At 42.6% G+C, this 22,868-nt stretch overlaps 2 protein-coding genes across 3 annotated transcripts in view; both read right to left on the minus strand.

The window, feature by feature from the left end:
- Positions 1 to 4,979, minus strand: part of LOC110535112 (cytosolic arginine sensor for mTORC1 subunit 1) — a 29,702-nt gene extending 24,723 nt beyond the window's left edge. For both annotated transcript variants that reach the window (XM_036936300.2, XM_090191134.1), the window contains exons 1-2: positions 4,630 to 4,979; positions 166 to 236 (exon numbers count right to left, since the gene is read on the minus strand). In XM_036936300.2, the coding sequence (XP_036792195.2) occupies positions 166 to 236; positions 4,630 to 4,742 (184 nt within the window). In that variant the 5' untranslated portion in view covers positions 4,743 to 4,979. The remainder of the gene's footprint in view (positions 1 to 165; positions 237 to 4,629) is intronic.
- A 331-nt stretch (positions 4,980 to 5,310) lies between these two features.
- Positions 5,311 to 22,527, minus strand: nipsnap1 (nipsnap homolog 1 (C. elegans)). The gene is made up of 10 exons (XM_021622140.3): positions 21,595 to 22,527; positions 19,585 to 19,703; positions 18,903 to 18,948; positions 18,346 to 18,440; positions 18,035 to 18,105; positions 16,024 to 16,164; positions 7,140 to 7,171; positions 6,849 to 6,943; positions 6,542 to 6,625; positions 5,311 to 6,031 (listed from the first exon to the last, which is right to left on the minus strand). Exons 1-10 carry the CDS (start codon positions 21,666 to 21,668, stop codon positions 5,967 to 5,969), a joined length of 822 nt encoding a protein of 273 aa, XP_021477815.1. The 5' UTR covers positions 21,669 to 22,527; the 3' UTR covers positions 5,311 to 5,966.
- Positions 22,528 to 22,868: the final 341 nt, after the last annotated feature.

The following is a 22,868-nucleotide window of genomic DNA, read 5'->3' on the forward strand; positions in this document are numbered from 1 at the left end:
GACATTGGGAATAAAATACCTCAAAAGAGTATCGGCCATAAAAAAAACATGTGACGTTGAAGTTGTTGACTTCAGGATGTTAAGGGAGTGTGACTGAGAATAGGCTGGGGGTGGAGGTTTGTTAAGTGGTGCATCTCTGGTTGATACCAAGGAGGAGTCATTTACCTTTAAATCCCTCTTCATCCAGGACAACCGTGTAGTTCTCTGGGGTCTCTGTCAGACTGAAGAACTTGCATCTGAGAGAAAGGGAGAGAGAAGATTAGATCACCATTTTCAGAACAAACTAAAACATGCTGCCACTATGAGTGTTACTGTGTAGTATGGCGATGGTGTGTGTGTTGGGGATGATTTAAACCTAGTGCCCTCTGGCCAAGCTCCAAACTCTAGTCTTCACTGTGCCAATATTCCCCCAGCATGCCTGGTCTGCTCACAATGTGTGCACCCAATCGAACAAGGCTCTGCTTTGCTTCAATCACCCACTGTGTTTTTTAATCCTAGAGAGAGCAGAGCCAAACCCGGCCGTTCTGAGATGGGACGGCAGGATGGTCCTTCTTTCGAGGGCCCCATTCATTAGGCCCAATGCTGTGCTGCCTAGCAGTGGGGAACACTGGGTACATTGGGGTAAGCGGGGGACTCCCGACTGGCTTCATTATTTCAGGACTGAACCCAAAATACTTTGGTCTCAGAGAGAGACAGAGGAGTTTTGGAGACACTCTGTCCACAATGTTGTCTTTGTGGCAGACTGCCCCCTGGCCAGCAGAAGAGAGCGGTTCACGAGGACTATGCATAATACAAAGTAGAAGTTTTGCAGGAGAGGAGTGAAAGAACAGGAAGTCCATTCAGCATAAACATACAGTATGTGGCTCATTCAAGACCACGCCTCTCTCCCTTGCAAGGTTGCTGCAAAACCGAAGAGGAAATAGCCTGGCCCCAGATCAGTTGGTTCTGTAGACTTGTATAGTCAACTCCTATGGTCGTTGTCACGGATGCAGAGTTAGAGTCAGACCAATCTTCTGGATGATTAAACAGTGCAACACCTTCCCCTTCACTGTTATTCTGCCTCAGCAACAGACAGCAACATCCCTCTCTGCTGTCATTAGAAAATGTCCCCCCCCCATGGCTATCCCTCCCATCTGTATAACACTAGAATCCTGTACGGGGTCCTACTCAGCAAAACGTAATCCGCTGGTTTCATGAGACAGGGCAATCAATCCAGAGAGAGGTGTGCATCCGAAATGGCACCCTATTCCCTACAGAGTAGTGTACTGCACATCATACAGTAGGGAATAGGGAGCCATTTCGGACGCAACCAGTGAGAGGGGACAAAATACATAGCTCCACCCAGCCGTCTGTAGAGCAAGCAAGGCAGCGAGCTAACTCAGCAGACCATTGTCTACTGTCACCTCACAGTCAGCCCTTCCTGTTGACCTCTCACCCTGTCCGGCTCTACAGCAACATACTGCTAGGTAGCCCAGCGCCCGTCAGAGCACGAACAAGGCCAGTGAAAGTTTGCTTCATTCTCAACCTCGGAATTTACTGCTAGATTTCCGACTTGTTATTGTAAAGCCTGCTAGAAGAAGGGGGAGAGGATGGTGCTAACAGGTAGCAACCCTCAATCTGCTTTGTTAAGGCTGCAAACATTTAAAAGCTTATTAATGATCATATTTTTTTTTACCAAAGGGAGAGTGTAGCCTAATTGATGGTTTGGAGCTGGGTATTTAACTTCCTATCTACGTGACGCTGTTGCTGGGTTAGGATAGTTTCCTGTTTCTGTGCTAGTCATTCTAGATTTTCTAAAAAAGCTTCTACATTAACATTCTAATTCTTTATTCCAGCCTTAGATAATAAAAGTCAACATCCATTCCATTCTCATGTGTCTCCATGATGCAACAAAGGCACAGTCAGCACATTTATGATTGGTGACAAACAATTTATTTATTTTGTGGTGTGAGGGCAAGAGAGCAAGTGAAAGAGAGAGACTTGAAAAACATGGCACTCAAAATGATGTTCTTTACCAATACAGAGGAGAGAACTGGCGTTCCATCAGAGGAAAGGTGAGGGTTGTGAGCCGTGATGGCGTTCTGTGTTATGAACCATCTCCCACCAACTCTGGATGAACATGGTGTATGTGTCTAAACTTGCGATTGGCTAGAGACTGACCTAATGGGCGTTCCACTTTCACAGAGTGTCTTTGAATGAACAATGGATGAAGTTTACCCAGCTCTCCCCCTGCTGCTAACCAAGGGCCCTTGACTGCCTACTGTAGAAGGCAAATGGAGAAGAAAATAAATCCACATTAATTTTGGCTCAGAGTTGCGACCCATGCTCTCTCGTCAGCAAGCTGCAGAGGTCAGGGGGCAGGCAGCAACATAGGCTACTGACTAACATTATACAGTATGAGTGTGCATCCCTGACCACCACCACAGCCTTAGAGATTAACACTGTAGCAGACACTAAATTCAGCTGGGAGAGAGATAATCCTTCTCCTTAACCTTTCCTTCAAACCCTTATCATGAAGGCTGACGGTGCTTATTTCAGCAGAAGAATAACACTGCCAAGAAGAAACAGAAACTTGGTGAGAGAGAGCGATGATCAATAAAGTTACCATTACCAGCTGGTTATTGCTGAACACTAGAGTAGGCTACTTAAGATTCAATAACACACTCACACAGATATTCTACAATAGATTGTTGCGGAATGAGAATTATGCTACTGAAGAAACTGTCAGACAGAGCTGTAAACAAGAAAAAACAGCTTACAAGATCTGCTTGCTACTATACTGTGCTGACTGGTTAGGTAGCCTATCCTGAAAATTCCTTCTATGGTTGTTTGCTTTTGAGTGATTTTGTGCCCTATACTCTAATTTATTGCAGAGCCCTACAAGAGGGAGATCTGTAGTCTAAAACCAATTATATTGTGAAGCGGTCTAAAAAAAAAATAAAAAAAATAAACATTGTTTATATTAGGGTTGTTGTTATGTTCCCCAAATGCATTCATGGTAACTCAAAACAATTCAGTCTAAACCATTATTTTTCCACATGGCCTGATCCTTACTCCAAAACAGGAAAACAACCAGGACACAACAGAATATGACATATGAATATGACACAAAGCAACAACAAAGGGAGACAAAACCCATGTAGGTTAACAGCCTAAGTCCCTAAGCTGTTACTGCATGACAGGGCAATTCTACTTCATTCTGACTTTTCTTTGGATTCAACCCTAGTAGCTGACCATAAGCCAGCAGGTACAATGAATAACCTACTAATGACTCACTGGAGGGAGAAGCTGAGGAACTCTTTGGGTGACTAACACCTTTAGAAGCTATCATTGAGCAATATATCCAGTGTGTACATGTCTCTACACATCTAAAGGAAGTGTCGGGGGGGGTGGGTGGGTGAGGGTCAAGGCCAATTCTATCATCAGTGACGCTAGTCAGACGAGTATGGCGCCTGAGCTGGTAGACTGATGTTACTGGATTGATCTGTGAAACCTTTATGATAAGCAAGTCCTTGAAGACTGCCAGTAGAGCTGCTTAGACTTCGCAGAACACAAAGTGGGGTCTAGGCTATAAAAATCACCTTTTAAAAACAGCCTTCTCCAACTTGGCATGGATGGCATTTCTTCCCAAACTATGTAGGCCTACTGTGTATGTTGAGCCTCCTTTCCACCTCTGAATTCATAGGCCTACAATTATATAGGCTACTACTATACAATATACTGCTAGCCTGTATAGTTACTGCTAGATGTTTAATCCTTTCTTCCGGCTGATGCATATGCAGGACAGGCCCAGTCATAAACAATTACATAACAAAGGCAGGATTTCCAGGGATTAACTAAAAATTGCCACTGCAGCCACCATCCGTTCCAGACACTTTAAAAGCTTTATATTCAGGCTCTTTAAAGATGAATTTCCAGAGAGCTGCCTTTGCCATGACAAGTCTTGGGGAAGTGATTAGGTCCCATTGAAAGGAAAGTGCTTTCATCATCATAATATCATGTAAGAACAGACAAGTACCTAAATAGAAAACAGTGAAAGTGAGGTGGGGTTAACTAGACAATTGCTCTGCCCAAAGACCACCTGTATCTGAACACTGAATACGTGTTTTGTTTGTTGGCATAGTTACCAATAGGCCTATAACAACTAAACATACTTTAGGTTTTCTAATGATCACTCTTCAAAATAATAGCTAAACATTTACTGAGCTACTGTTTCAGCAAATGAAAGACTGATATTAGTATAGAAAAATTAAACACTACTACATTTTGGACTGGTGTGCTCATTCATTGACGGCAAGTACAATAAACAGTGCACCACATTAAATTGTCTGGTTACCTCTGGTCCACGTTTTAATCATTGTTTAGGGGTGCAGCTGGCTACATCGACATAGCATGACATGCACAATTACGGCCTTAATTGAACGGGATAGCGTCGCTAACTACAGTATATCATGACATTTACATAGCAGATGAATGTGAGACAGGATTAACAAACTAGCAAACGTTAGCTAGCAAGCATGTCTGCTATCAGCGAGTGCGAACTGCTTTTTTGTTGTTGTTGTTGCTGGTTTTAGGATCGCTGACTGTTTTAAATTAGCTAAAATAATCTCGTCATGCAAACAACCTTACCTTGCTCTGTTCCGCAGGAAAATTAGTTTGATGAGGGGGTGAGTGAAATTGACCAGACCATTTTTGCAAATGCTGGTCACTCGCAGTCTGTGATCCAGAATGTGCAAATCCATGGTTCTGAATAGCGCAATCCCTTAGTTGGTTTGAATGAATGCTTGACTATTTACAGGAACGATCCAATAAAAGGTTCCTAAATTAACGTTTTGAGTGTGTTATGTTCATTCCTGAGGACTAGACGCTTGCTGCTTAGTTATTTAACTGTATGTCTTGCATTAGTCAGTCACAGATAAAGAGAAAAACATCAGACGCAATCTGACTCCACTACTGTATATTCAAATAAAAGGCATCATATAATAACACGCCCCCTGCTCTTAAAGCTACACACGTGAATTTGTCCAAATTAAAAGTTTTAGCTTCACTGTCCAAATAAATACGAAGGGGAGTGTATAATAACATATTCTGATATAACAATATCTGATACCCATAGCCTAATTATCACACCTATACAGAAAAATATGAACAATTCTAGAACAGTGTTTGTAACTTGGGGTCTGCAATACCACCACTGCAAAAACATATTTCCATTCACTTAATACATTTCCAGGTCAAATAATATTAAATTCAATAGATTAACATGACACTATCACACAAGAAGATAAAACACAATCAATGAGACATAGAAAAAGATCACATAGCATTTAATAATCCAGTGTTCATGTTTCTCATTTCAAAGATGCATCTACTTATGTCTATTGATTTACTTCTGGTCGATGGTTGACAAAGGAAGAGACTCACATTAGCTCACATTGACCTATAGGTTTCTTATACCTGAGATATGGCATATGCTTCTACATATCCACTGAGTAGGCATTTCTTACTCCTGTATGTTCACACACTCAAGATGCATAATGACAGTAGCAACTAGTTCATTTCCCTATCATAGCTATTAATTCACAGTTTCATAGCTACTTCATACCTTATTGAAGTTATTGAAGATTTCCTTTCCCTTGTTTGGCACATAATTCACCCGAAATATAATTTATCTATCAATTTAGGTGAAATAAAATCTCTCCCCTATTCACCATGGTAGCAAAAATGGAAACTGGATTCTATTTTGAATGCATTGAATGCAGTCTTCAAACTGAGGGCTTGCCAGTGCATCAAAACATGAGTTTTCATCAAAAGGTTCCATATACCACAGTTCATAGATTCAAGCTTTACATGACAAGTTGTCTGCACCTACAACAAAAGAGAAAAAGACAGAGAGACACGATGGAAAAATGCCCATAATCTGTTCTCGCTTTGGTCTTCCAGAACGGTATCTTGACTGAATCTGGTTATTGCAGAGGTGAACTCTTTGTAGGAATCATAATCCTAGACTCCATGCTCCTGATCAAAGGCACTAGGAGAGGAGATGTGACAGAGAGAGAGGTTAGAGCTCAACATCAAACATCTAAAACCATTTTTCTCAACTCCAATCCGTGAGTACCCTCAACTGTACACATTTTTATTGTAGCCCCAGACAAGCACACCTGATTCAACTTGTCAACTAATCATCAAGCCCTGGATGAGTTTGTCCAGGGTACTATTGGGGGTAACCGAGGAACGAAGTTGGGAAACACTGAAAAAAAGACAGCAGCCTATATTTTGTGTCAAGACGGAGTAATACAGGGTTTTCATTAAATGATTTGAAATGATCAGTATTCACGGATGTACTTCAGTGAGTCTGATCCGACAGCCCACAAGACAATTCATTTAGACTTACAAACATAGTGAAATACTGAGTTTGATGCAATTGAAAAACATGATTATTCTGAAGCTTCTCTCACAGTAGAAGACAAAAAGCACAATGCATTGCCAGAGAGGTTTTGATTGATGTCTATGTGTTTGTTTTGTGTGTATTATTTCCTACCTGTATAATAGACACTAGAATCCCATCCCTCCTTCTGCCAGGCAGAGTTTCTTGTCTCTTCTCTGGATTGAAGGTCTTTATAGGCTGTAGATGGAACAAATTATTTAGTATGCATGTATTCATAATATACAAATAGGGGCAGGTACAAGAGACATTGACATACAGAATAAACAATAATCCAACGTGTTGCACCATAGTGTGTGTATTGATAGTAGTAAACTGTCTGTCACAAACACACAGCATTGTTTGGCTTCATTTGATAAAATAGTGTCAATGTTTTGCATACGGGTATCATCAGCCGACTCACCCCACAGATGATGAACTTCATACAGGTCTCCTATCTGAGAGAAGAACCCTCCAACTGCCTCATTGTTCTCCTGTCGATGTTTGATCGCCCTCGCCCTATCAAGATAGGTAATGAATACAGTCAATATTGGACATATTTGACATTCTACTGAAACATTTACTGATATGACTTATTACCAGCTTTATTTCTGCATTAATTATTTACAAAAAATGACATGCAACTTAGATGCATATGGTACATGCACATTTCTTTCAAACAATGTACATATTGCAGTCTCATGAGAAGTCTTACCAATGATTCCCCCATTCAATCATCGTTCCAGGCTAAAAGTTGGTTGAGAAAAAGAAAACAATGTCTTTAACCACGTTTCCATCCAGTTTTTATGCAAGTAAAGTCATATCGTATAAAAAAAAAATGATCACGCCTCTCACGACATCAATGCATAAATGTCGACAGATAATGTGTTAGTTCGACATGGTGGGATCTTTTTGTGTCGTTAAAATTAATTACGCGGGAAATGGCTGTGGAAACGCTTTGATGCACAAATATTTACATAATAACCATCATATTGAAGTAAACTTGGAGTCAAGCAATGATATCATGTGTGGTCCTCCCACCATGACTTGGAAAACCGTTTATTAGGCTACAGATGAACTAAGTAATGATGAACTTCACATGGTGGTGAAAGTGTACGGCGATGAGCTTGACACTGCTTTCTAACAAATATCGAGGGTCTTACTTTGGTGACATGATGATCGATGTTTGACTGCCTTTTGACAAATACAAATATTCTCGCTATTTTCCATAATAATCTCATCATGTAGACTACAGGATGTTGGTGGCATCTTAATTGGGGAGGACGGGCACATGTTAATGTCTAAAGCGGAATAAGTGGAATTCTATCACATACATCAAACACATGGTTTCCATTTTTACGCTGCAGCTACTCTGTTTATTATCCATGCATATTCACTTTACCTCTACCTACATATAAAAGTGGCCAAAAGTTTTGAGAATGACACAAATATTAATTTTCACAAAGTCTGCTGCCTCAGTTTGTATAATAGCAATTTGCATATACTCCAGAATGTTATGAAGAGTGATCCATGCCATGCAAATTAACTTTGCCATGCAAATTAACTGAATCCCCCCCAAAAAAGTTCCACTGCATTTCAGCCCTGCCACAAAAGGACCAGCTGACATCATGTCAGTGATTCTCTCGTTAACACAAGTGTGAGTATTGACGAGGACAAGCCTGGAGATCACTCTGTCATGCTGATTGAGTTCGAATAACAGACTGGAAGCTTAAAAAGGAGGTTGGTGCTTGGAATAATTGTTCTTCCTCTGTCAACCATGGTTACTTGCAAGGAAACACGTGCCGTCATCATTGCTTTGCACAAAAAGGGCTTCACAGGCAAGGATATTGCTGCCAGTAAGATTGCAACCATTTATTGGATCATCAAGAACTTCAAGGAGAGCGGTTCTATTGTTGTGAAGAAGGCTTCAGGGCGCCCAACAAAGTCCGGCAAGCGCCAGGACCGTCTCCTAAAGTTGATTCTGCTGCGGGATCGGGGCACCACCAGTACAGAGCTTGCTCAGGATTGGCAGCAGGCAGATGTGAGTGCATCTGCACGCACAGTGAGTCGAAGACTTTTGGAGGATGGCCTGGTGTCAAGAAGGGCAGCAAAGAAGCCACTTCTCTCCAGGAAAAACATAAGAGACAGACTGATATTCGCAAAAGGTAAAGGGGTTGGACTGCTGAGGACTGGGGTAAAGTCATTTTCTCTGATGAATCCGCTTTCCGATTGTTTGGGGCATCCGGAAAAAAGCTTTTCCGGAGAAGACAAGGTGAGCGCTACCATCAGTCCTGTGTCATGCCAACAGTAAAGCATCCTGAAACCATTCATGTGTGAGGTTGCTTCTCAGCCAAGGGAGTGGGCAAACTCACAATTTTGCCTAAGAACACAGCCATGAATAAAGAATGGTACCAACACATCCTCCGAGAGCAACTTCTCCCAACCGTCCAGGAACAGTTTGGTGACGAACAATAACATTTCCAGCATGATGGAGCACCTTGCCATAAGGCAAAAGTGACAACTAAGTGGCCCAGGGAACAAAAACATAGATATTTTGGGTCCATGGCCAGGAAACTCCCCAGACCTTAATCCCATTGAGAACTTGTGGTCAATCCTCAAGAGGCGGGTGGACAAACAAAACCCCACAAATTTTGACAAACTCCAAGCATTGATTATGCAAGAATGGGCTGCCATCAGTCAGGATGGGGCCCAGAGGTTAATTGACAGCATGCCATGGCGGATTGAAGAAGTCTTGAAAAAGAAGGGTCAACACTGCAAATATTGACTCTTTGCATCAACTTCATGTAATTGTCAATAAAATACTTTGAAACTTATGAAATGCTTGTAATTATACTTCAGTATTCCATAGTAACATCTGACAAAAATATCTAAAGACACTGAAGCAGCAAACTTTGTGGAAATTAATATTTGTGTCATTCTCAAAACTTTAGGCTACGACTGTAAATAAGCATAGGCTTTGTTGTACCCTCTTCAACACCTGTCTTAGTGTGTTTGGACCATTCTAGTTTGTTGTTGATGTGGACACCAAGGAAGTTGAAGCTCTCAACCTGCTCCACTACAGCCCTGTTGATGAGAATGGGGGCGTGCCCTCCTTCTCCTGTAGTCCACAATCATCTCCTTTGTCTTGATCACGTTGAGGGAGAGGTTGTTTTCCTTGCAACACATGGTCAGGTCCCTCACCTCCTCCCTATAGGCTGTCTCATCGTTGTTGGTGATCAGGCCTACCATTGTTGTGTCATCTGCAAACTTAATGATGGTGTTAGAGTTGTGCCTGGCCGTGCAGTCATGAGTTAACAGGGAGTACAGGAGGGGACTGAGCACACACCCCTGAGGGGCCCCCGTGTTGAGGATCTGCGTGGCGGATGTGTTGTTACCTACCCTTACCACCTAGGGGCGGCCGTCAGGAAGTCCAGGATCCAGTTGCAGAGGAAGGTGTTTAGTCCCAGGGTCCTTAGCTTAGTGATGAGTTTTGAAGGCACTATGGTGTTGAACGTTGAGCTGTAGTTAATGAATAGTAGACATGAGGAGTTGCTTCACGTTCAGATGGAAGGGTTCCGGGACGTTGCCGAATGCCACGACCTAGCATTGGACGCATTGCGGGAGCAATTCCGTGGGTTGCCTACCAGGCAGCCTACCACGACGGTAACCTCCCAGCCAGTCAGTAACCTGTCTGGTAGCAGTGCAATCACCCCGGTTTCCCAGGAACCCCGCTTACCTCCCCGAAGCGCTACGATGGAGATACCAGAACCCTCAGGGCTTTTCTCTCCCAATGCTCCCTCGTTTTCTTCGTTACCCTCAGACCACTCAAAGATAGTGTACATTATTACGCTAATGTTCGGGAGGGCACTCGCCTGGGCCACGGCGGTGTGGGAGCAACAATCCGCCTTCTGCCTCAGTCTGGAGGTATTCATGGCGGAGGTGAGAAAAGTTTGAGGCTTAGTGTCCGGGAGAGAGGCTGCCCGGAAGTTACTCAAGCTTCGGCAGGACACCCTCAGTTTGGCAGACTATGCATGCGGTGGAGTTCCACACGCTAGCAGCGGAGGGTACATGGAACCCGGAAGCGCAGTTCGACACATTCCTGCACGGATTATCGGAGGAGGTAAAGGATGAGCTGGCAGCCCGAGAACTACCAACAGATCTCGACTCACTCATCGCTTTAACCATCCGGACCGATGATCGGCTACGGGAACGTAGGATGGAGAAGAGGTCTGATTACAGTCCCAATCGCTCACTCAAGGATTCCACCTTGTATCTGATGAACTCCGGCGTCTATGTCCCCGAGAGGATCCGAGCTTACCCGAGTCCCCCAAGAGCCTCCCGAGACTGCCGATTCATCTCTTCCCGAGCCAATGCAGCTCGGCAGGGCTAGGCCGTCTCCAGCCAAAAGCGTATGCAGATTTGAGACCCAGAGTTGTCAGTATTGCGATACTGCCGGTCATTATGTGTCTACCTGTCCCTTCAACAGACCTAGCTCATTTGTTGGAGCGAGTACACTGGTGGGCCTTAAAGATCATTTTCCGTCTCCCCTTGCTCGCACCCCTCTCCGTGCCAACCTGCGGTGGGGTGACCAGTCCAAGTCTCTCCAGGTACTCATCGACTCGGGGGGCCGACGTGAGTCTCATGGACGTTACCCTGGCGTCCGAGCTGGGCATCCCCACACAACCCCTCTCGATTCCCATGGGTGTTAGAGCGCTGGACAGTTGCTCTATAGGCCGGGTCACCCACCCGACCACCCACGTCAACCTACGAGTGTCGGGGAAACCACAGCGAGACGATCCAATTTCTGCTGGTTGAGTCTCCGCAGGTTCCGTGGTATTGGGATTATCTTGGCTCCAACGACACAATCCCTCCATTGACTGGGCTACTGATGCCATTGTGGGCTGGAGCCTGTCCTGCCACACTCATTGCCTGAAATCAGCTCTGCCTGCCCCGGGATGTCTTCCTGGGGCTTGGAAATTGCCCCGGACCTCTCCGCCAGCTACGCAGAGTACCAGGACCTCCGGGAGGGGTTCAGTAAGGCTCTGGCAACTTCGCTTCCACAGCACCGACTGGTATCCAAGGTCAGGCCTGAGGCACTGGTACGTCGCAATATTGCTGCGGCTACAGCCCCGGAAGCTGAGACCTTTCCCCCCTGCTCCAAGATCATTAGCCCCTCTGCTGTTCGTCCTCTGTTCCCCCGTACCCTCCGTATTTTTCTTACCTTTTCTGTGTCTAGAGTTAAAACCATGTCTGACTGCCCCTTGTCTCCTGTTTCCAGGCCCACCCCTCTCCCCCGTTTCATCGACGGCCGACCGGCATACATGGTGAGACGTATCCTGAAGGTTTGACCTCGGGGCAGGGGATTCGAGTACCTGGTTGACTGGGAGGGTTATGGTCCGGAGGATGGGTGCTGGGTCTCCGCAAGTGACGTCCAGGACCCAGGCCTCATCTCGAGTTCCAGCGCTGGCACCCCGCTCAACCAGGTATGCGCCCAGGTAGGACTTCAGGTGGCATCCCTAGAGGGGTGGGTGTTGTCACACCCTGATTTGTTTCACCTGTCTTTGTGCTTGTCTGCACCCCCCTCCAGGTGTCGCCGATCTTCCCCATTATCCCCTGTGTATTTATACCTGTATTCTCTCTTTGTCTGTTGCCAGTTCGTTTTGTTCCTCAAACCTACCAGCATTTTCCCCTTGCTCCTGCCTTGTCCATATTCCTGTTTTCTAGTTTTCCCAGTTTGTCCTTTCTGCCTGCCCTGACCCTGAGCCTGTCTGCCGTCCTGTACCTTTGCCCCACCTTTCTGCCCTTTGCCTGTCCTTTTGCCTGCCCCTGTTCGAGTAATACACTTTTGTTATTTCGACATTGTCTGCACCTGGGTCTTACCATCAAATGTGATAAGTGAAGACATTTGCCAGTTGGTCAATGCATGCTCGGGCTAGACGTCCTGGTAATACACCTGGCCCTGCGGCCTTCTGAATGTTGACCTATTTAAAGGTCTTACTCACATCAGCTGCAGAGAGCTTGATCACACAGTCGTTTGGAACAGCTGATGCTCTCATGCATGTTTCAGTGTTACTTGCTTCGAAGCGAGCATTGAGGTTATTTAGCTCGTCTGGTAGGCTCGTGTCACTGGGCAGCTCACGGCTGTGCTTCCCTTTGTAGTCTAATAGTTTGCAAGCCCTGACACATCCGACGAGTGTCAGAGCAGGTGTAGTATGATTCGATCTTAGTCCTGTATTAACGCTTTGCCTGTTTGATGGTTCATAGGAGGGCATAGAGGTATTTCTTATAAGCTCCTGGGTTAGAGTCCTGCTCCTTGAAAGCGTCAGCTCTACCCTTTAGTTCAGTGCGGGTAGGCTAAGCGAGTTACAGTGGGGTAAAAAAGTATTTAGTCAGCCACCAATTGTGCAAGTTCTACCACTTAAAAAGATGAGAGAGGCCATCATAGGTACACTTCAACTATGACAGACAAAATGAAAAAAAAAAATCCAGAAAATCACATTGTAGGATTTTTAATGAATTTATTTGCAAATTATGGTGGAAAATAAGTATTTGGTCGCCTACAAACAAGCAAGATTTCTGGCTCTCACAAACCTGTAACTTCTTCTTTAAAAGGCGCCTCTGTCCTCCACTCGTTACCTGTATTAATGGCACCTGTTTGAACTTGTTATCAGTATAAATGACACCTGTCCACAACCTTAAACAGTCACACTCCAAACTCCACTATGGCCAAGACCAAAGAGCTGTCAAAGGACACCAGAAACAAAATTGTAGACCTGCACCAGGCTGGGAAGACTACATCTGCAATAGGTAAGCAGCTTGGTTTGAAGAAATCAACTGTGGGAGCAATTATTAGGAAATGGAAGACATACAAGACCACTGATAATCTCCCTCGATCTGGGGTTCCACGCAAGATCTCACCCCGTGGGGTCAAAATGATCACAAGAACGGTGAGCAAAAATCCCAGAACCACACGGGGGGACCTAGTGAATGACCTGCAGAGAGCTGGGACCAAAGTAACAAAGCCTACCATCAGTAACACACTACGCCGCCAGGGACTCAAATCCTGCAGTCCCAGACGTGTCCCCCTGCTTAAGCCAGTACATGTCCAGGCCCGTCTGAAGTTTGCTAGAGAGCATTTGGATGATCCAGAAGAAGATTGGGAGAATGTCATATGGTCAGATCAAACCAAAATATAATTTTTTGTAAAAACTCAACTCGTCGTGTTTGGAGGACAAAGAATGCTGAGTTGCATCCAAAGAACACCATACCTACTGTGAAGCATGGGGGTGGAAACATCATGCTTTGGGGCTCATTTTCTACAAAGGGACCAGGACGACTGATCCGTGTAAAGGAAAGAATGAATGGAGCCATGTATCGTGAGATTTTGAGTGAAAACCTCCTTCCATCAGCAAGAGCATTGGAGATGAAACGTGGCTGGGTCTTTCAGCATGACAATGATCCCAAACACACCGCCCAGGCAACGAAGGGGTGGCTTCGTAAGAAGCATTTCAAGGTCCTGGAGTGGCCTAGGCAGTCTCCAGATCTCAACCCCATAGAGGGAGGGAGTTAAAAGTCTGTATTGCCCAGCAACAGCCCCAAAACATCACTGCTCTAGACGAGATCTGCATGGAGGAATGGGCCAAAATACCAGCAACAGTGTGTGAAAACCTTGTGAAGACTTACAGAAAACATTTGACCTCTGTCATTGCCAACAAAGGGTATATAACAAAGTATTGAGATAAACTTTTGTTATTGACCAAATACTTATTTTCCACCATAATTTGCAAATAAACTCATTAAAAATCCTACAGTGTGATTTTCTGGATTTTTTAAAAATTTTGTCTGTCATAGTTGAAGTGTACCTATGATGAAAATTACAGGCCTCTCTCATCTTTTTAAGTGGGAGAACTTGCACAATTGGTGGCTGACTAAATACTTTTTTGCCCCACTGTACCTCAATTACCTCGACTAACTGGTGCCCCTGCACATTAACTCTGTACCGGAATCCCATGTGTATAGCCTCGCTACTGTTGCTAGTTAATTATTTGTAATATTGATATTGTAAAAAAAAAATTCTTATATAATTATAATATATATTTTTTAGTCTTTATCTGTATTTTCATATTTTCTTTCTTCTTAAAGCTGCACTGTTGGTTATGTAAGTAAGCATTTCACTGTAAGGTCTACTACACCTGTTGTATTCAGCACATGTGACAAATAACATTTGATTTGCTCCATTCCAGCCATTATTATGAGCCTTCCGCCCCTCAGCTGCCTCCACTGATTGTAGACTAGACAACCCACACAGCCTACATGCACTATATCTAAGAGCTGTTAGCTATTGCGCAGGTTGCAAGACCAGAGTAGGCACATTTGCTATTTAATGCAACCGTTTCTGTGATAAAACTAATCGGTAGAGTTGAAAATGCAATGGAAACACATTGAACACATAGATTTTTATTCGGTACAGTGGTTAGAGCGTTGGACTAGTAACCGGAAGGTTGCAAGATCGAATCCCCGAGCTGACAAGGTAAAAATATGACTTTCTGCCCATGAACAAGGCAATTAACCCTCTGTTCCTAGGCCATCATTGAAAATAAGAATTTGCTCTTAACTGACTTGCCTAGTTAAATAAAGGTAAAATAAAACAAAACATGAAAACATAAGCGAAAAAGTACATTTTGTGTGCACTACATCATCACATACTGATTGTTACCCTCAACAAGTCCATTTGCTGGAAACATGCCATTGGTGGAAAAATGCACATACTTTCTTTATGCAGATTCTAGAATATTCGCATGAAAATCTTTCGCTAATTAGATGGAAATCTAGCTACTGGAGATAATTACACTGAAGTATGAAGACAGGAAACGTTTAACTTCATAACCACCCGTGTCCTTCACCTACAGAATGCAACAGCATCCCATTTACATACCATATTCCTAGAGATGCAGGTCCTGCAATCAAAACATACAGTTCTGTACACAATGCAGCGTGACGTAGGCCCACATACTGATTAGATACAGTCGAGACAGACATGTTGGTTGTGTTTGAGATTAGACGTTTATCTTAGGTACATGATGTCCATTGTGTTCTGTAGGGCCACTGTTTGTATATCTCTGGGTGTCCTCACAGCAGTATCTTACCTTGAGTTTCTACGAGCGCAATTTGTATGTCTAGGTCATTGCAAGACTTATCTTAAAGGGATAGTTCAGGATTTTGGCAATGAAGCCCTTTATCTACCTCCCCAGCGTCAGATTAGCTTGTGGGTACCTATTTTTTGTATCTGCGTCCAGTACGAAGGAAGTTAAGAGGTAGTTTTGCGAACAAATGCTAACTAGCATTAGAGCAATGACTGGAAGTCTGCATGCTAGCTGTTCCCATAGACGTCCAGTCATTGCGTTACCGCTAGTTGGCAATTGCGCTAACGTAAATTGACGACTTCCTTAAAACTGATTGGAGATATATAAAAATGGTATCCACAAGGTCATTGGACTCTGGGGAAGTAGATAACGGGCCTCATTGCTAAAATCCTGAAGTATCCCTTTAAGTTTGTATGACCACAGTTTGCATGTTTCTAGTCCCAATCAGTGTCTTACCTTGAGTTTGTATGAGCGCATCTCGTAGATGTTGGGTCCATTTCTGGGTGTTGGCTCGTTCCAGAAACTGAACTCTAGAAGAAGCTGGTTCCGCCGTGAGACCAGCATTTTACTCCTTTCCATCCTGAAGTGCAGATACTCCTTTAAAACAGTTTCATGTTGTTTGAAATTCATGAATTAGTAAACTAAAGAAGAATAGTTGTTTCACGTCAGCGAGTAGTAGAGCCATGCTTTCCCCCCAAAACAATGAGGATACTCTGATATTTATACAGTTGAATTCGGAAGTTTACATACACCTTAGCCAAATACATTTAAACTCAGTTTAGTCCTGACATTTAATCCTAGTGAAAATTCCCTGTCTTAGGTCAGTTAGGATCACCACTTTATTATAAGAATGTGAAATGTCAGAATAATAGTAGAGAGAATTATTTTTTTCTGCTTTTATTTTTTTCATCACATTCCCAGTGGACAAGAAGTTTACATACTCAATTCATATTTGGTAGCATTGCCTTTAAATTGTTTAACTTGGGTCAAATGTTTCGGGTAGCCTTCCACAAGCCTCCCACAATAAGTTGGGTGAATTTTGTCTCATTCCTCCTGACAGAGCTGGTGTAACTGAGTGAGGTTTGTAGGCCTCCTTGCCCGCACACGCTTTTTCAGGTCTGCCCACAAATTCTCTATAGAATTGAGGTCAGGGCTTTGTGATGGCCACTCCAATATCTTGACTTTGTTGTCCTTAAGCCATTTTGACACAACTTTGTAAGTATGCTGGGGGTCATTGTTCATTTGGAAGACCCATTTGCGACCAAGCCTTAACTTCCTGACTGATGTCTTGAAATGTTGCTTCAATATATACACATAATTTCCCTCCTCATGATGTCATCCTTTTTCTGAAGTGCACCAGTCCCTCCTGCAGCAAAGCACCCCCACAACATGATGCAGCCACCGCCGTGCTTCACAGTTGGGATGGTGTTCTTCGGCTTGCAAGCCTCCAAACATAACGATTATGGCCAAACATTTTCATTTTTGTTTCATCAGACCAGAGGACATTTCTCCAAAAAAGTACGATCTTTGTCCCCATGTGCAGTTACAAACTGTAGCCTGGCTTTTTTTTATGGCTGTTTTGGAGCAGTGGCTTCTTCCTTGCTGAGTGGCCTATCAGGTTATGTCAATATAGGACTCGTTTTATAGATACTTCTGTACCTGTTTCCTCCAGCATCTTCACAATGTCCTATGCTGTTGTTCTGGAATTGATTTGCACTTTTCGCGCCAAAGTACGTTCATCTCTAGCAGACAGAATGCGTTTCCTTCCTGAGCGGTATGACGGCTATGTGGTCCCATGGTGTTTATCCTTGCGTACTATTGTTTGTACAGATGGATGTGGTACCTTCAGGCGTTTGGAAATTGCTCCCAAAGATGAACTAGACTCGTGGAGGTCGACAATTTATTTTCTGAGGTCTTGGCTGATTTATTTTGATTTTCCCATGATGTCAAGCAAAGAGGCACAGAGTTTGAAGGTAGGCCTTGAAATACATCCACAGGTACACCTCCAATTGACTCAAATTATGTCAATTAGAATAGCAAAAGCTTCTAAAGCCATGACATCATTTTCTGGATTTTTCCAAGCAGTTTAAAGGCAGTCAACTTAGTGTATGTAAACCTCTGACCCACTGGAATTGTGATACAGTTAATTATAAGTGAAATAATCTGCCTGTAAAAAATTGTTGGAAAAATTACTTGTGTCATGCACAAAGTAGATGTCCTAACCGACTTGCCAAAACTATAGTTTGTTAACAAGAAATGTGTGGAGTGGTTGAAAATCGAGTTTTAATGACTCCAACCTAAGCGCATGTAAACTTCCGACTTCAACTGTATATAACAATATCAGATTTACAAATATTTGACATAACTTGATATACATTTTGAATGATCTGTTGTGGTACTGATTTGTCCAGAACATCATTTCTAATTGCTTTTAAAATGCTAAAAACATATAGTTTACACAGCCTACCTTATTGTTGTTCAATTTGGTCAAGCATTCAGTCAATGCTGGGTAGCCTCCTGTATACCGCCAAAGGTGCACTGCAACAAACAGACAGCAGAGGTCAGTGATGTATTGGCCAAACTGTTTACCTCGATCAGCTAGATGCTTCTGGTGAGTGACATCATTGTACAAGAGGCCTATCTTCACGGAAAAGGTATGTGATAACATTAGATCAGGGTTAACAGAGAACATAAGAATACATCAACAGATCATATTAGATAACAGTCGATTAGGGTTTTGTGACACTGTTGTTATGCACCGATGTCTCTGCCACTTACCTGCTTGGTCTTGGTCGCCATACCAAGTATTCCAGCTCCCCACAACATCACAGGGATAGTCCTGGTCTAAATGGAGTTTGTGCTGCACCTCAGCCCTGAATTCATGGAAACGTATAAAGACACAATATCACAGATACTGTATCTGTCTGCATTTTCATCGATTGTGCAGTCCTACTCACAGATATCTAGTAAACATCTACTGTGAATGACCAAAAGAGGAGACTGTCAGTTAGTATTTACAGCACATGTTTATTTATTTATTTATTTTACCTTTATTTAACCAGGTAGGCAAGTTGAGAACAAGTTCTCATTTACAATTGCGACCTGGCCAAGATAAAGCAAAGCAGTTCGACAGATACAACAACACAGAGTTACACATGGAGTAAAACAAACATACAGTCAATAATAAAGTATAAACAAGTCTATATACAATGTGAGCAAATGAGGTGAGAAGGGAGGTAAAGGCAAAAAAAGGCCTTGGTGGCAAGGTAAATACAATATAGCAAGTAAAACACTGGAATGGTGTGAGCAAAACTAAAAAATAAAGATGAACTCACTCTAGATTGTTGTACGCCTCCAGACACTCTGGCTTGACATTGTGAACTGAGAGAGAAAGGGACAGAATAAGCTAGTCTGAATATCGGTGGGTGGACATTAGGCAAAAAAAAAGGGAAATATCATATAACATACTGAGCAGCATCAGTCATATTATTAGACTAATGCGTTATTCCTTCTGCAAATAAACTATTTTTGGATCATCGTCCTCCTACCCAATTTCCCTGCTGGTTTTAATGGTCTTTCTAACCCAATTTCCCTGCTGATTATAATGGTCAGGCTAAAGTTATAGACAAGTCAAAGGACAAACTATCCAAAGTTAAAGTATGTGATGAGAACTAGACATTTCTAATTACATTTTTGTCACAACAAAACACATAATGGCATTGTTATGATACCATGTAATTACACATTCTCACTTCATTTAGCCACAGATCTGCATCCATCTTCCTGTAGGTCCCTTGGTGCAATAATATGCCTTAAATTATGATGATCCTTTCACTGTTTTCCAAAGAGACGGATTGATAAAATCGATAAAATCGATAAAAACAAAGCAAATGAATCCAATTCAACATCATTTTCTGCATTTGTCTCACATTTAGTTTATTATTGCACCTCAACCCCTCCTGCAGAAGATAATATAGATGTGTTGATGCAGCTAGGATATAATATATTATTACATACACTGAATTTTGTAGAGGTCGCTGGTCTCACTCTTCGACAGCAGGTTGGAGTGGGCATCTTTCCTTGCCTCCACTTCGTGCACAAACATAGACTGGAACCATCCTTTGTCTGAAAACCTCCTACACAAGAATCAAATTTAAAGAATCAAAATAATTTAGAGTTTTTGCAGGATCAGGCAACTTGGCATTGATATACAATAGAAACATGTCTTATCAGTATAGGCCATGAAATCTAAATGAGTCCACTGGTGGCACTGCAGTTATCACGCTATGATGAGTAGCCTACACCCTGGGTATGAGTGTGATCAATAGCCATTTATGTTAGTATGGTCAGTTGAATGAGAACAGCATTACTCATGTGTTTATTTACAAGAACCTGCCTTGGATATTGCATAGAAGATTTCCAATATTACTTGTGAAGATGTGTTACCATTTTAAATCCAAGAGTGTCATGTATTTGTCCATTAGTAGTGGCTCAGAAGAACTTGGTTGAATCAAGTTATTGACCAAGCAGTCTGACAGGCCTACAGATCATCTGCTCTGGTGTCACTGACTCAAATCAGATGGATTGAATGGAAATGCAAAAGCTGGCAAAGCAGTTAAAAGCTGAGTGTAGGCTAGCAGTAGATCACTTTAAAAGTGGGATTATAAACTGGGTGGTTCAAGCCCTGAATGCTGATTGGCTTACAGCAGTGGTATATTAAAGCAATAAAGCCAGAAGTGGAGTGGTATATGGCCAATATTTATTTATTTATCAGTTATTTTACCAGGTAAGTTGACTGAGAACATGTTCTCATTTGCAACAACAACCTGGGGATTAGTTACAGGGGAGAAAATTAGAAAATTGTAAACTGAGGATTATTAGGTGACCGTGATGGTTTGAGGACCAGATTGGGAATTTAGCCAGGACACCGGGGTTAACACTCCTACTCTTACAATAAGTGTCATGGGATCTTTAATGACCTCAGAGAGTCAGGACACCCGTTTAACGTCTCATCCGAAAGACGGCACCCTACACAGGGCAGTGTCCCCAATCACTGCCCTGGGGCATTGGGATATTTTTTTAGACCAGAGGACTACACCACTTCCAGCAGCATCTGGTCTCCCATCCAGGAACTGACCAGGCCCAACCCTGCCTAGCTTCAGAAGCAAGCCAGCAGTGGTATGCAGGGTGGTATGCTGCTGGCAATAATAAATATAGCATTTATAACAGACATTATAACAAGACATTATAAACTGGGTGGTTCAAGCCCTGAATATTGATTGGCTGACAGCTGTGATATATCAGACCATATACCACGGGTATGACAAAACACTTTTACTGCTCTAATTACATTGGTAAACAGTTTATAATTGCAATAAGGCACCTCAGGGGTTGTGATATATGGCCAATATACTACAGCTAAGGGCTGTATCCAGGCACTCCATGTTGAGTCGTGCGGGGAACAGCCCTTAGCCATGGTATATTGGCCATATACCACACTTTATCGGGCATTATTGCTTAAAATATAGAATATGGAATTTTGCATGCTGACTTGAATTTGCAGTCAGAGGAAAGGATAGAGTAGTTGTTTTTTGTTTTATTCAGTTGCCATGTTGTCATAGGGTTTAGTTACATTGTGTCAGCATTGGAAAAGTGATAACACCACAGTTGATCCCATTTGAAATGGGTCAAAGTTCAGGTGCCCAGCAAATTATTAAAGTAGGCTAGTAGACTCAGTAAGTGCAACTTTTTCATCATTAATCAGGATGTTTCCTCCTTTCAATCGTTGAACCTTCATAATTTGACCAACATTTGCAGATAACGCACACATTTAGCAGGCAGACATTGTTGGATATATCGTCCCTTATATAATTACTCTACGATTCAAAGCGACCTAGTTCACATAATTAGGGTTCACATTCTCAAAGTATTTAATTGCGCTGTGTAAGATTAAGTTAAGCACGTTCTCTGTTGATCAAAGATGCGAGTAAATGTTAGCAATTAAAACTTCCAACGTTTTCACTTTACCTTGCGACCTGCAGCTTGACAGCATTCCTGTACAGTAGTTGGCCCTTGGGCAATATTGAACACGTCGCCGCCATCTTCCCCAGACACTGAATGGAAACCTTTCCCTCGTTTGTGTGAAGCTTTATATGTACGGCCTGTGTAGTGCCGTTATGACGAGAGCTAAACAGAATCAGTAGTTTAATATTTAACCAAGGATAAGTATCTGACTGTTAACTGTAGTCAGAGAGGAAAAGGCGAAGCGAGAGGTTTTACTCTGCCCAAAATCTGTCCACGAAAATAAATCCACGAAGTGAGGATTTTTTGTATGGAAGTCAATGAGTATCGAATTTGGTCAACCAAAAATGTAATTGTTAGTTTGCTACGTGAGGCTAATTTGATTGAATAGAAGTTTCGTAATGGTTAGGTTGTTACGAATCAAATGATATATGTGGAATAGCGACAACTTGGTAAAAATAAACTACTTTATATCAGAGTTGTGCCTGTTGTCATAAGTTAGCTGACAACTTCATAAAAACGATGCGCACACTTCAATGTGGCAGAAGTCTGTGAGTTATGATTCTGGATGGACAGATAGCTACCAACTATGACAAGAAACTGCCATGTGAGGAATCGTAAGTGACTCGTTTCATCTTGTTCTTGTGTGGGCTTTATGGCAGACTACAAACCCCCAAAAAACTGTATTGCCCCCACCAACTGGACAGGGTTGAAAAAACAAGGTAAAAATTCAATTCATATGTGATAGGGAAAACAAACTTAATCCACCCAAATAAAAATAGTACATTGACAAAAACAAAACTCCCACTAATTTCTTCTTTCAAATCTCCATATCAAGAGCCTGAGAGGGTGGTATGGCTTGTGACAATACTCCATGCAACTCCTCTGCGAAGAAGTCTTTCAGACCCAGCCAGGAGCCGCATACACAATATCTATTTTCCTGGACTTCCTCTCCACTTTGGCAGTGCCACTAATCACCATAGCTATAAAGGCCACAAAGTCCACCTTCTTAACCTTTAACATATTTATTTAATTTTTTATTTAACCTTTATAACATATCTGAGTCCTGCTGGTGAAAGGCAGCAGGACAACCCTGACTTTGGCCACCTCATTCTTTTTCAGCCTTGTCGGGCATTCCAAAGATGTGTCTTCATGGTTCCCACCACAATTACAACATGTCACATATTCATCACTTATAACACATGAAACGATCTTTTCCACAACTTGGCTTCAACTTTCTGCAAACACTTGAAACATGTCCAAAAGCTTTACAGTGATCA

This window comes from Oncorhynchus mykiss, chromosome 11 (genome assembly GCF_057628025.1).
Source record: "Oncorhynchus mykiss isolate SJ-2025 chromosome 11, ASM5762802v1, whole genome shotgun sequence".
Classification (NCBI taxonomy): domain Eukaryota; kingdom Metazoa; phylum Chordata; class Actinopteri; order Salmoniformes; family Salmonidae; genus Oncorhynchus; species Oncorhynchus mykiss.

Bases quoted from the DNA above. Each gene is read 5' to 3' on its own strand.
- nipsnap1 (XM_021622140.3), bottom strand. From the start codon at position 21,668: ATGGCGGCGACGTGTTCAATATTGCCCAAGGGCCAACTACTGTACAGG. The intron at 18,106-18,345 runs GTAAGTGGCAGA...TGTTTGTTGCAG, and splicing joins TGGCGACCAAGACCAAGCAG to TGCACCTTTGGCGGTATACA. The intron at 6,944-7,139 runs GTAAGACTTCTC...CTATCTTGATAG, and splicing joins ATTGAATGGGGGAATCATTG to GGCGAGGGCGATCAAACATC.